The 12,791-nt window shown below is 45.1% G+C and overlaps 2 protein-coding genes across 2 annotated transcripts; one reads left to right on the plus strand and one right to left on the minus strand.

Annotated features, from left to right (window-relative positions):
* Positions 1 to 1,066: 1,066 nt before the first annotated feature.
* med10 (mediator complex subunit 10) lies at positions 1,067 to 2,859 on the minus strand. Its single transcript, XM_062486928.1, has 4 exons — positions 2,605 to 2,859; positions 2,217 to 2,300; positions 1,930 to 2,032; positions 1,067 to 1,828 (listed from the first exon to the last, which is right to left on the minus strand). Exons 1-4 carry the CDS (start codon positions 2,724 to 2,726, stop codon positions 1,733 to 1,735), a joined length of 405 nt encoding a protein of 134 aa, XP_062342912.1. The 5' UTR covers positions 2,727 to 2,859; the 3' UTR covers positions 1,067 to 1,732.
* A 603-nt stretch (positions 2,860 to 3,462) lies between these two features.
* On the plus strand, positions 3,463 to 12,458 carry ube2ql1 (ubiquitin-conjugating enzyme E2Q family-like 1). Its single transcript, XM_062486927.1, has 3 exons — positions 3,463 to 3,714; positions 3,891 to 4,767; positions 9,557 to 12,458. The coding sequence occupies exons 2-3, from the start codon at positions 4,060 to 4,062 to the stop codon at positions 9,686 to 9,688; spliced, it is 840 nt and encodes a 279-aa protein (XP_062342911.1). The 5' UTR covers positions 3,463 to 3,714; positions 3,891 to 4,059; the 3' UTR covers positions 9,689 to 12,458.
* The last annotated feature ends 333 nt before the right edge of the window (positions 12,459 to 12,791 follow it).

Raw genomic sequence — 12,791 nt, forward strand, 5'->3', positions numbered from 1 at the left:
TTGACCGTGACGTGGAGAACAAGAATATTCCAAACCCAGGGGGAAATTTGACAGTCAAGTGTGAAAGGTTGCTAACAGCATAGCTGACGTGTATTTCAACGGTCAATGTCCTTCAAAAGTCGTTTTTTAGTTTACAATGTCAATGGTGATAATCCTTCTGTACATGGGTTACTGTTCATGTCCGCAATTTGTCTAGGAAACAAATACATTTACATTTAGTCATTTAGCAGACGCTCTTATCCAGAGCGACTTACAGTAAGTACAGGGACATTCCCCCCGAAGCAAGTAGGGTGAAGTGCCTTGCCCAAGGACACAACGTCATTTGGCACGGCCGGGAATCGAACTGGCAAATAAAGAACATATCTATTCATTTATCTATCCAAACAACGGCAGTAGCTACTTGTCACTTGGCGAGAACATGAACAGTCTTTTCTGTTTTCCCCAACACAGGCTGGAAGTGAGAAATTCCTTCTTCACTCTGCTATGTTCTTTCACCAACTTCAAAGGCAGCATTGTCAACCCAGGCAGAGGAGGCGGGAACTGAGATGGGATCAAACACAAACCCACTTCTTCCTCCTCGGTCTGAATGGGCAGACTGCCTCCGACAACTGGGTGTCTGAGCAGCAGCAAACCTATTAAGGACCAACTGGACTGCTGCCTGGAAGTTTTCTGTGAAGACCCCAACAAAGGGAAGACATTTAATGAGCTTCATCACAAACCGGTGCTTATTGTCTCCCGCCATCCCAAGCCTTAGAGGACTGGCCTTCAGGGTCAGGGGGGGGTATCCCTGTCTCTAAGCCCCAGAGGGAGGAGGTGTGGTGGGCCACAGCCTACCTGGATGATGATGGGTCCTGGGTTCTGGAGCACCTGTCCCTTTCACACAGACAGTGCAGGACTACAATATGAGGAGACATGACACCGATACGTAACCTTGACGTCACATGACCAAGGACACCTCTGCATCTGCCTGAGACCCTCCGTCATCTCAGTCTGGCTTGTGTACGATGGCTAGGATAAAGCAATACCCCTCTCAGTCAATAAGAAGAAATCCTCAATTGCCAGAGATTCTTTTCAATCACAATCTCATTTATTAACACATACAAATACAAATGTAAAGAACACAATGAATATTGTCCATGTCAAGTGATCAGGGACAAGCTACAAAAATGTTAAATAAAAAAAATCCACCTCATATTGTGGCCATCAGAGAGCCCTGAGCTTGATATAAAAGTGTGTCATAATAGAAATCTGGTAAGTTGGAGAATGATTTATTTTAGGAACTGTGGGTATAAACATATTTACATCAGGTGGGTCATATTTCATTAAGCAATATTAGTCAGCCACAATACCATTCTATTCATTTATTAAAAAAAAAAATTAAAAAAAAACATCAGATACAATCCCGTAACCTTGGCTGTAAAACATCAACAAAAAAACGATTGATTTGGGGAAACTTTCCAATACCATCATTTGCATGCTGTAACAAATAGAGCTGTCATCAACTGCAGAGTTTCATGGCTTATCTTTCAGACCAGAACCAACACACAAGTTTAAACTGACTCCATATCGGCCGTCAGCTGTAGCGCATTGTGACCGCATCCTAACTAATCCATCAGTGACAGAGCAATTCTCATTTTATCCAGGCAAACATATCAATCTCGCTTCGTAAAAGTCCACTGTGGCTCTGAGCAAGGGACAAGGTCCAGGGTCAATGTTCACAGTATGGGGGTCACTAAGAGGGAGGGTCGTCACCATGTATGGCTTTATACTTGGCCATCTCTTCCGGAAATACTTTTCCCAGCTCGGAGATCAGAAGGCTCTTGAATTTCTGCAATTAGAAAAAACAAATATTGTGGTCAGAAGAAGATGAGCAAGAAGGAAGGGAGGAGGACTTAGAAGATCACAAGGCCACCGCTGAGCTGCTCTTACCGTCATGGTGTCAATCTTTCCTTTCACCTGCTCATTTTTCGCCAAAGCCCTTTCCAGACACTCCTTAGTGTACAGTTGAGGGTTACGACCTTGATCTATGTATCTGTGAAAATTAAGTCAACATTTATTTTAGGTGCAGTCCATGTAATACATCATTTGTTTTCATAATGACCAAATAAAACAACAGTCACTTGTGAGAACTAGGTAAGTGAGGGAATTTAGTGTAATTTATTCACGTTTTAATTTTTTGGTAGTCATTTACGTGGATTTCGAAAGTTGGAACTCACTCAAAAGCTTCAAGAGGAACGTTGATCTCGTGGAGCTGCTGTCGACACTTCTCAATATCCTGCAATCCAGTTATCATGAAGTTTCTGAAATGCAAAGGGCGAGATTTTACATCCGCGTTAGCAAGTACGGCAGATTTTCTAAACCAGCGACCACAACCTCTCCTAGTACAAGCAGGGATAGTACCGACAGCTAGGCTACGTACATGTTTGTTTGGTTGGAACGCAGCGAATGTTGTAAAATTGTAGCCAATTATGTACGTTCTTTGGTAGTTTATATTCGCAGAAATACGTTCTGTTGTTACACAAATAAATTATGTTGTTACATACAGACCACACAACTATAGCTAACTGGCTTGAATCGCATCTTCTTGCCTACATCCCCACTTACAATTTTTGGTTGAGTCCTGTCTGGCTGCTTGGTTGGAAGTCGCTAACGATAATTCCCAGCTGTCGAATGTTTTCAATAAACTTCTCAAGATGTTCTTCGAGATTGTCAAATTTTTCAGCCATGTTTGAAAGAAACAACGTATTCTACTGATATAAACAGTAATAATTGGTGTAATAAAACCAGTTTTTTGTCAATTCATCATAACCAAACGACTATCCCCGCACTCCGAACACCCATAACACTAAACTACTTTCAGGCAGCTTGACAGCCAATCACTGTGCAGAATGTTCAGTAACCGTAGTAACAGCCAATCACATTTACGTCTGTCGTCGTTAAATGCTGCAAAGTGTCGTGCAGCTTGACAGGCAAAATATAGGCTATTTATAATTGCCATTTCGGAACAAACGAAATAAAATGTTACTGTTGTGGTGTTCAAATTAAGGTCAGACTCAGAGGCTCACACACACACTGCTCTGTGGACTAATTCACTGAAAAATAGAATATGTTTATATTATAGGCCTTTGGCAACTGCATGTTTAAATTCAAACATCGTGTATGAGTTTTATATATCTAACTAAGCTATATAGAATATTCGAAATTGGGGGGGGATAAAAGTCTAGGCTATGGGGTAAAAGGGGCGAAAGCCCTGCCCCCTTTTACTTTCATCATCATCCTCATAGTCGGTCCGATCTACATAATTAACCATTCAGCCCTACAAGCAACGGAAGCCATCCCACGTCTGCACCGTTCGTTCGGTTATCTATGTTCGTGTGTGAAAGGGAGAGAGAGAGAGAGATAGAGAGAGAGAGACAGAGAGAGAGAGAGAGAGAGAGAGAGAGAGAGAGAGAGAGAGAGAGAGAGAGAGAGAGAGAGAGAGAGAGAGCGCTCTGAGAAGAGTGTGTGCGCGTGCCTCCGCTAAGGATTATCGGGGTTGGTTCGTCCTCAGCAACATTAGAGCCAGTGTTGCCGCAGCTGCAGTTACATCAAAGGCTTAGCTCGCTCCTTCAGGTCAGACCGAGGGAAGCTTTGTTGGATGTGAGCATTTGAAATTAGAGTCGACTGTGATAGTAAGCGTTTCGTTGCACTGGCGGATTTTCTCCGTACAACAGGGTAGGTCGATACGAATGATTTTTTTCCCCAACTAGTAAAAGAACGTTTCGCTCAGCTATTTCTAAGCGCGTCTGTTAGTTGGTCTGCAGTTATCTACCGCAGTCATAGCGTACAGACGATAGGCACCTGTGCCACTATTCTATCCTTTTGATGACAATGACTTTTGTGTGTTTCAGTCGGTCCTTGACAAGATGATGCACTGAACAAGGATTACATGCAAGTCCCCAGCTAACACCCTCTAAGGTTGCAGTAAACTGGGGGATTGCGACGATTGTCGTTGTGTACGGTTTCAAGTAGTCGGACCGGGAGAATATTAAGTCTCGTCCTGTGCACGGCGTATTAATAATGGCCACTCTACTGCGGAAAATCGGTCTGATTCGTCTTCACGACCGAGACACAGAAGACCCCAAGCATCACCAGGGATCACTCAAAGGGACGAAGGGAAACCAGAAGAACAACGCGAAGCATTGCCAGACGACTAACGAAACTAACATCCTGAGTACCCCCGAGAAAAAGGCAAAAAAGCTGGACCAACACACCAGCAAGGACAAACCGCCCGTAAAGGATAAGCAGGGCAAAGATGCGAAAGAGAAACAGCAAACTGGAGGAGGTGTGATTGGGGGCAAAACGACCAGTGCCTCGATACCACCGCTAGCGCCTCACCGGCAACACTGCACCCAGGTTCGGACGCGGAGACTAATGAAGGAGCTTCAGGAAATTAAGCGGTTAGGTGATAACTTTATAACAGTGGAGCTGGTCGATGACAATCTCTTCGATTGGAATGTGAAGTTGCACCAGGTGGACAAAGACTCTGCCCTCTGGCAGGACATGAAAGAAACGAACACCGAGTTCATACTACTGAATGTCTCTTTCCCCGACAATTTCCCCTTCTCCCCGCCTTTCATGCGGGTACTTACCCCCCGGTTGGAGAACGGGTACGTGTTGGACGGTGGAGCGATATGCATGGAATTGTTGACCCCCCGCGGATGGTCCAGCGCATACACTGTTGAAGCCGTAATGAGGCAATTTGCCGCAAGCCTCGTGAAAGGACAGGTGAGGGTTCATTAAATACCACTTTTACATTTAGCCTGCATGTGTGGCATGTGCCGTCTGCGTTTTATTTGGAAACATTTCCTAAAGGTAGACTATTAGACGCTGAGCTGTGTTTATTGGACTGCATGGCAATGCGTAACTTAAGTATTTCGCCTTGACTAAATAGGATAGGCTATCGAAATACGCATCGCATAGCCTTATTTCCCCAATAAAACATAATTAATTTAGTTTTAACCCGTGGTCTGTGGAAGGAAGCCATCTCCTAATCTTGAATATGATTAATCTTTATGTGACATTATGGCGGCCATTTCACGAAGTGTTCACTCGTTCTCTCTGTCTGATTTATTACCTATTCTGCCTAACCCCCATCGCAGTGCTGCCTACAGCCTATACCTTCTGGTATCTTCTCCAAAAATCCTCACCGTTGGGATGAATGGCAGGCTATGCTAAATTAAAGGACAAGGTCACCACTCAAACGACATCAAAACGACAGAGGCGGGAATTAATTTGGACAGAACGATCCTGCCTGTGGATGAAATCCAAACATGAGCGTGGGTTATGCAATTATAACTCAACAAATAAATAAATAAAACTACCGACATGAATGCAAAAATATAGCTAAAGGATGACAGCGGGGTCTACGGATGGATGGATGGATTGGATGGCTGTAGTCAGCTGGTATGGGGATTTTTTCTGTCCCCACTGACTATTATGTAATCCTGTCAAATGTGTTTTCAGATTCTCGGTGCATTGCAGCGCTCGATAAGGGGCATTGAAAATAACACCAGGGAGTATCTATCATGCATTCAATTATTTTCACATAGGCGTAATTAGTCAAAGACACTGCGTTTTTTATTTACACGTTATAGCTTCATTATTACTATAGGTTCACAGAATCATTTGTCGCATCCTCTTAGTAGGCTGTTTGGCGTTTTGCCCGTCACCTCTGACGTCATTGCTATGACAGCGTTATGGCAGCACATCGGAATCGCCCCCCTCACCCACCAATCCCCAGAGATCGTTTTTAAATTATGATAAAATTACTCAAAATCCGTGTCAGAACGTGAAGGTTTCAAAGAGTCTTTAAACACATGGTGTCTGTGTGGTCAGGTGTTAGGCTGCAGTTAGATGCAGATGGTGATGAATCTCAGCTTTGAGAGATGGCTGTTGTGCTATGTACTCTAATTATGGTGCAGTGCCGTCCTCCTTCAGTTTGCTAATGAAAACATTATTGATTCCTTATAGACGCAGATTGCGTGTGTGTGAGTTAGTGTGTGTGTGTGTGTGTGTGTGTGTGTGTGTGTGTGTGTGTGTGTGTGTGTGTATGTATGTGTTAGTTCATTTCCTTTTCGTTTGCCATTACACTCATCTCATAAAAGCGTTGTGTTCCTTTATAGCACACATGGTGTCTTTTTTTTAACCACGTATGCACACACACGTACACACTTATACTCACAGTAGTAATGAACATGTCAGCATGAATGGTCTTCATGCCAAATAGCCAATTCTTTGAGGGTCAGTGTTTTCACCATGAGAGAGGAACACAGAGAGTTTAAACTGAGCAGGTCAAGGCTCTGTTCAGGAGGGGTTAGGAGACCAGTAAACCTGTCATCTTCACTTCCAGTACATGTGCAGCATGGTTTGTGTGACCTTAAAGGCAAATATATTTCAGTTAAAAGTGGGTATCTCATAAATAATGGGACATTGCTGGGGCTATGCTCTCGAATTGGTGTTTGTTGCCCTCGATCACAAGACGTCCTCAGAGCGCTCCACTAATTCTCCTACTCGCAAATTGTCCCAGTGCACAAGCAAACATCCTGTTCACATGCATGGTTAATAGTGTCAACAACAACACCAGACCATGCTCAGTGATGTCATGACTTTGGCCATGTCATGTTTATCTCTGGCTCTGGGACACTTCTGAGTGACGCAATCCTCAGCCCAAAGCCACTTCCCACGATGCACTGGGAGCCTGTGCGCCCATTGACTGATCTCCATTCACAAGCTTAACCCTTCAGCCTCTCCTCACACGAGCACAGCCCTCTGGGCACGTTAGCGAACGGGCGCTGAACCGAAATGGGTAAACAGGGTCGTGGCTCAGTACAGGCCCGCGGGTGTCTCCCCGGGTGTGAATATATACCCTCAAACTCCTCTCGCCTCCTCTCTCTCTCTCTCTCTCTCTCTCTCTCTCTCTCTCTCTCTCTCTCTCTCTCTCTCTCTCGCGCTCTCTCTCTCTCTCTCTCTCTCTCTCTCTCTCTCGCTCTCTCTGTCTCTCTCTCTCGCTCTCTCTGTCTCTCTCTCTCGCTCTCTCTGTCTCTCTCTCCACCCTTCCTTTGTCTCTGCAGCTCTCTCCATACCCTGCGGGATCTTTCTTTGAGGATGTCTCTTCCCCTCTCCGTTCCTGATGCTGTGTTTTTATCACTTTTTCGTGCTCTGTCCATTTCCCTTCGTCTTTAAATAACAATATCGGTAATTAAAGCTCAATTTTCCATTTTTAATCCTGAAATCATAGGCTTTTAGAGAAGCTTATCGAAGGCTTATTTTCTCTATCTATCTGTCTCTTTCTCTCTTGCTCTCTTTCTCTCTCTGGCTCTCTCTCTTTCTCTCTTGCTCTCTTTCTCTCTCTGGCTCTCTCTCTCTCTTGCTCTCTTTCTCTCTCTGGCTCTCTCTCTTGCTCTCTTTCTCTCTCTGGCTCTCACTCTGGCTCTCTCTCTGGCTCTCTCTCTTTCTCTCTCTGGCTCTCTCTCTGTCTCTCTCTCTCTCTCTCTCTCTCTCTCTCTCTCTCTCTCTCTCTCTCTCTCTCTCTCTGGCTCTCTCTCTCTCTGGCTCTCTCTCTCTCTGGCTCTCTCTCTCTCTCTCTGTTATTTCTGGTTAGTTGAGCATCATGCAGTTCGGACATGGCCCTGGGCAGGGACAATTTCTGTCCTTCTATCCACACTTTCACCCCCCCCCCCACCACCACCACCACCACACACACATGTACACATAACACACACACTGTTACCATGGCGCCACACATATCAATGGAACAGCATTCAACACCCAAACAGACAGGATGTACATCAACCGTTTACAACCTGTCTTTAGGAATCGATACTGTATGTCCTGACAATAGCTGACGTTTGGATCCGGTGCCATAAACCGTTTAGCACAAACCTTGTTTAAGCAACAAATTGAAGGATATAGAATGGGAGAAGGCATAGGGAGCCTCTAACGGCCATGTTCTACAAGTGCCCAAAAAACGAATGGACAGGAAGAGTCAGGTTAAACCTTAAATATAAATCTAGAATGTTCTGGTCTGCCCTAGTGTGTGTAAGTACGTGTGTGTGTTTGTGTCAGTCTGTTTGACTTATACCAGAACCCCTTCTTACTGGTACGATTACTGTTGTTTCAGTCATGGAAATATGCCCTAATCAACTGGCCGACCAGTCGCACGGCTGACTCATCTATTACACAATGTGACAGTGTTTAGAAGACAGTGTGTCACGTGGAACAGATGCAATCCTTTGCAGAACAGGCAGTTGCTCCTGAAGATACTTCTATGTATCCGTCATCACAGAAGGAAAAGGACAACTTCACAGGGAAACGTATCTTAACAAGGACACATCATATACAGGCCTCATCCACACTATGTTCAATTGGCAATCCATGATCCTATTCGGAAAGCGAATAGACTTGACAAGCCATCCTTTTGTTTTAATGGGTTTTTGAAATCGTATTATGCGATGAAAGATTAAGAACGGCCTTTGAATGAATCACACGGGCGCCACTCAGTGTTTAAGTATTCAACCATTGTCTGTAAATATAAGACTTGTTGTTCTGCTTCTGATTCATCCTCCCACACGGCAGTGCCCAGAAATAACTTGGTACAGCTCTTAGCAGTAGTAAGCAGCTTTAATATCACTAACAACGCCTACGCCCTTTTCCATATTCTATTCTTTTGTTGTTGTGTGCGTGTGTGTTTTGTTTGTCGTTTTTTGGGGTTGTTGCTCAGATCCACGTTTATTAAAAGCACTTGCGTGTGAAGAAAGGCAGTTTCACCAAGATGGACACTGGGTCAGTGAAGATGTCTCCCAAACATGTCTGAGCTGTAGATAACAGGCTTTTTGCACCCTTCACTCCCATATTCATACACTGTCTCTCCTACTTCATTCGGGAGTGGTTGACCGTCTCCACGGCTACGCAGGCCTGTGTCATATCTTGCTTCCCTGCACTACATACCCCCATCCCCCTCTGGGGGGGACATTCCCATTGGTGATAGAAAGTGACATCTTAAAAGGTTTCTCTGCTCTTAAACATGGATTTAACGTTAGACAAACGCAAAAAGCATTTGTGCTGTTAGCATCAATGTCATGACTGTGGTTGTTTCTTTCTTCTGATATGTGTGTGTTTCTGTGTGTGTGTGTGTGTGTGTGTTTCTGTGTGTGTGTGTGTGTGTTTCTGTGTGTGTGTGTGTGTGTGTGTGTGTGTTTTGGTTTGCCAAACAGTTCTTGAAGGCAGCAAAGAAAAAAATGTTCTTACTCCCGTGGATTAGGGTCTACGTTAGTTCATGAATGTGAATTGACAATTAGGGGAGTCAGGTGGCTGAGCAGTTCGATTCCCAGCTGTGTCAAATGACATTGTGTCCTTGGGCAAGGCACTTCACTCTACTTGCCTCGGGGGGAATGTCCCTGTACTTACTGTAAGTCGCTCTGGATAAGAGCGTCTGCTAAATGACTAAATGTAAATGTAAATTCACAACAATTGTGCTCCTACTGATCATGTATCTCTCCCTCCCTCCCTAATGCAGGGCCGTATCTGTAGGAAAGCAGGGAAGTCTAAGAAGGCCTTCAGCCGCAAAGAGGCCGAGGCCACCTTCAAGAGCCTGGTGAAGACCCACGAGAAGTACGGCTGGGTCTCCCCTCCGGTGTCCGACGGCTGAGGAGCTCCCCCCCGCCACCACCCCCACCTCCCTGCCCGCCCGGCGCTAGCCAGCTAGCCACCCATGCTAACGACACACCACGCTAAACTCAACTCCTCGACGTTGTCCTGTTTTGGTTTTAGTTTTCAACAGGGTTTCTTGGTTTTGTTTTTTGGGGGTTTAAGTGTTTTTCCATCTCACCGAACTTCTACAGCAAACAAGAACTCTCCAGGTCTCCTCACTTCCCTCTATTCAGCCGCCGTTCCATTCCACCAGCTCTGCACTTGTTTTTCTCTCTCTCTCTCCTCCCTTCCCTCCATCCCTGCTTCAGAGATTGGCAGACTGGGAACATTGTAACAGATCTGGCGGAGTCTTGAGACAGAGCCATCTGAACTATGAACTGTTACGAGATGGGAGCTGGTGTGTATGTGTCTCAGCGGAGAGTGTGTCACCATTGTGGGAGGGGGGGGGGGGGGGGTGTACAAACACACACACTGTACCCACACAGAGGGACTGACAGACTCTGACCAGGTACAGCTCAACCCTCCCCACCCCCCTGTGAAAGACTACTGAGGGATGGAAGATGCATCCACCTCCATGAACCCCCCCCCACGCCCCGACCCCCACCCTCATTCAACCCCCTCTCCCTTTGATGACGACACACATCGCACCAAACATGCATTTCTTTCACACCTGAAGGGTCATTTACATATACATGAAAGCCGTTAATGTCTACTAGACGGACAGCGCCACACTTTTCATGCTCGCTTGCCCCTCCTCTCCTTTCTTTTGACTGTGCTTTTGTTCACAGTTCAATGCAACATGACGATTGTAATTTATGTGGAGCTGTGCTCTCTCTGTCTCTCTCTCTCTCTCTGTTTATCTCTATCGCTCTGTCTCGCAATCATTTTTCCTCGTTGCTAAGTTTAGAGCTCACTGTTGTGTAGATGGGTATGGATATCTAATGGAGAGAGAAAAAAATCCAATGTTGCTTTACGCAGAGACTTCATGAAAACGTGATTGGCATTCAACCGTAGCTCACTCTCTCTTTCTTTCTCTCTTTGTCTCTCTCTTTCCAATTAGCATTATGTGTAGGAGAGGAACAAGAATTATTGTCATGTGATTTAGATACCAGATGGTCAAAGGCATGATGGTGTGTGTGTGTTCCTGAATCCACTTGATCTTTTCATTTCATGTCAATCAGGGCTAATATTTCTGTTGTCAGCCCATAGTGCATGATGACTCATACTCATGCCTGTGTGTGTGGGTTTTGCCGTTTTGTCACACTGTGTTTCCTTAACTTGTGACACGGCTGTGTGTGTGTGCTTCTTGCTTCTTTAATCTGTTCAAACCCATGTAAGAACTGAAGTACAAGATGGTCAACAAGCCTCTAAGCCTGTCTCACAGTTATGACATTTACACACGCATACACACACACACACTAAAACACACACACACAGCAGCCTTCTCATGGGTGGAGTGTGCTTAGTTACAGGACGGTGTGTCTCTTCCACACTGATTGATGTGTGGCGAGAGCAAGCAGGGACGGGGGGGTGGGGGGAGGTTGAAGTGAGCGACGAGAGCGCTTTGATATTTACCGGCGGCTTCCTAAAATGTCAGCTGGAATGCGAAATGGCTGAGGACATTTCGTTGGGCTTTTTTCCGCTTCACACCACTCCATCCCCGTCCTACAACCTCGCAGTCGAAGAGAGTACCTGTAGTAGCGAAACTGGCTTCTCTGCGTCTGTAGAGATGGTACTGAATGCCAGAGACTACCTGACTTTTGGGCACCTTCGAGTCTTTCACTTCCTGACTGTCGTGTGCCGACACCCGGCTGTAAATGTCACAGGATAGCTGCTAATTAGCCTGACATTTGAACAGATTGTCAGTAGACGCACACGCAGATGAACACGTCGAACCTCCCGCCCCGCTCTGGCATTTGCCACTTACAGTCCTGAAGGGCTGGTAGATGTGACAGGGCGGATGTCGGAAAAACACAACCAACCAATCAGCCCAGGCAGAGGCTCCACGTGTACGCCCCTGGGAATCAAACCTCGGTTTTGGATGCGTCATGAACCTCTTGCGCCTGCGTCAGCCCCGCCGAGCTGAAGCCTAAGTACGATTTATTCGTTTGAATTGGACAGTGTGTTTAATCCATCACATTGCTAAGCACCTTGTTTTTTGTATTATATTGATGGCGTGTGTGTGTGGCATGCGTGAAACTCCAGCAGTTAGTCACCATCTGGTATCTGATCATGCAAAAAGTAAAATCCTATTGGTCCTCTCTGCTTTTGGTTAAGGTAGTCATTTCAGGGTTGTTAGTAGGTGTTCTCTTGAACTGAGAGGAGAAAACTGTAAAAGTTATTATAAGATAAAATATCTCCAAATTGGGTGTTTGCCGGTTTAAAGAGAATCATTTTGTGATATAGTTTAGATTGGTAGTTTGCAGACACTAACTGGGTGAATTGATTCTGTTGTATTATATCTGCATGTGATAAGTGATTGGTAGCTAGCTCTCTTTTTTTCAAGAAAAGTAAGAAAATAGCAGGGGGGGAAACAAACAGAAAATGCTTCTCTTATCTCGTTTTTTCAGTTCTGTACGTAATTATTTTCCTTTCAATGTCCTAAAAATGTCACGTTGTGTTCTATGAATGTTTGTGTTTTAATTTATTTGTGGTTTGCCAAAATGAAGATTTTGAAGCATGTCGCAGGTATTGTCACAGAAAAAGAGAAAAAAAAACTAAGAATGATATGTATCTGTATCTGATGGGTGTTTTTGGGGGAACATTCAGGGACCACGTCACGATTAGACAGTGTGTCATAAAGCCTCAAGATCCTCCAAGGAGCATGTCCTCCACAGGAGCAGAAGTGGGAGGGATTTGACTGTATGGATTGGAAATCCTCTGTGTCCTGGCTATTTCCTGGTCTCCAGAGTGACATCATGACTGTCCTATACCCATACGTCTAGTTCTGGTTCTGGCAACTAAATGGTCCTGGATAGGGGTTCCTCTTAGACACACATATCTGGTCAGATTCACCTAGCCCAAACCTTATTCACAATGGGCCAACAGACACGTAAAATAGACCAGAGATCCGTTTCTAAGGGAAACCTCCGTCCAAACTC

This window comes from Osmerus eperlanus, chromosome 20 (genome assembly GCF_963692335.1).
Source record: "Osmerus eperlanus chromosome 20, fOsmEpe2.1, whole genome shotgun sequence".
In the NCBI taxonomy this organism is placed as follows: domain Eukaryota; kingdom Metazoa; phylum Chordata; class Actinopteri; order Osmeriformes; family Osmeridae; genus Osmerus; species Osmerus eperlanus.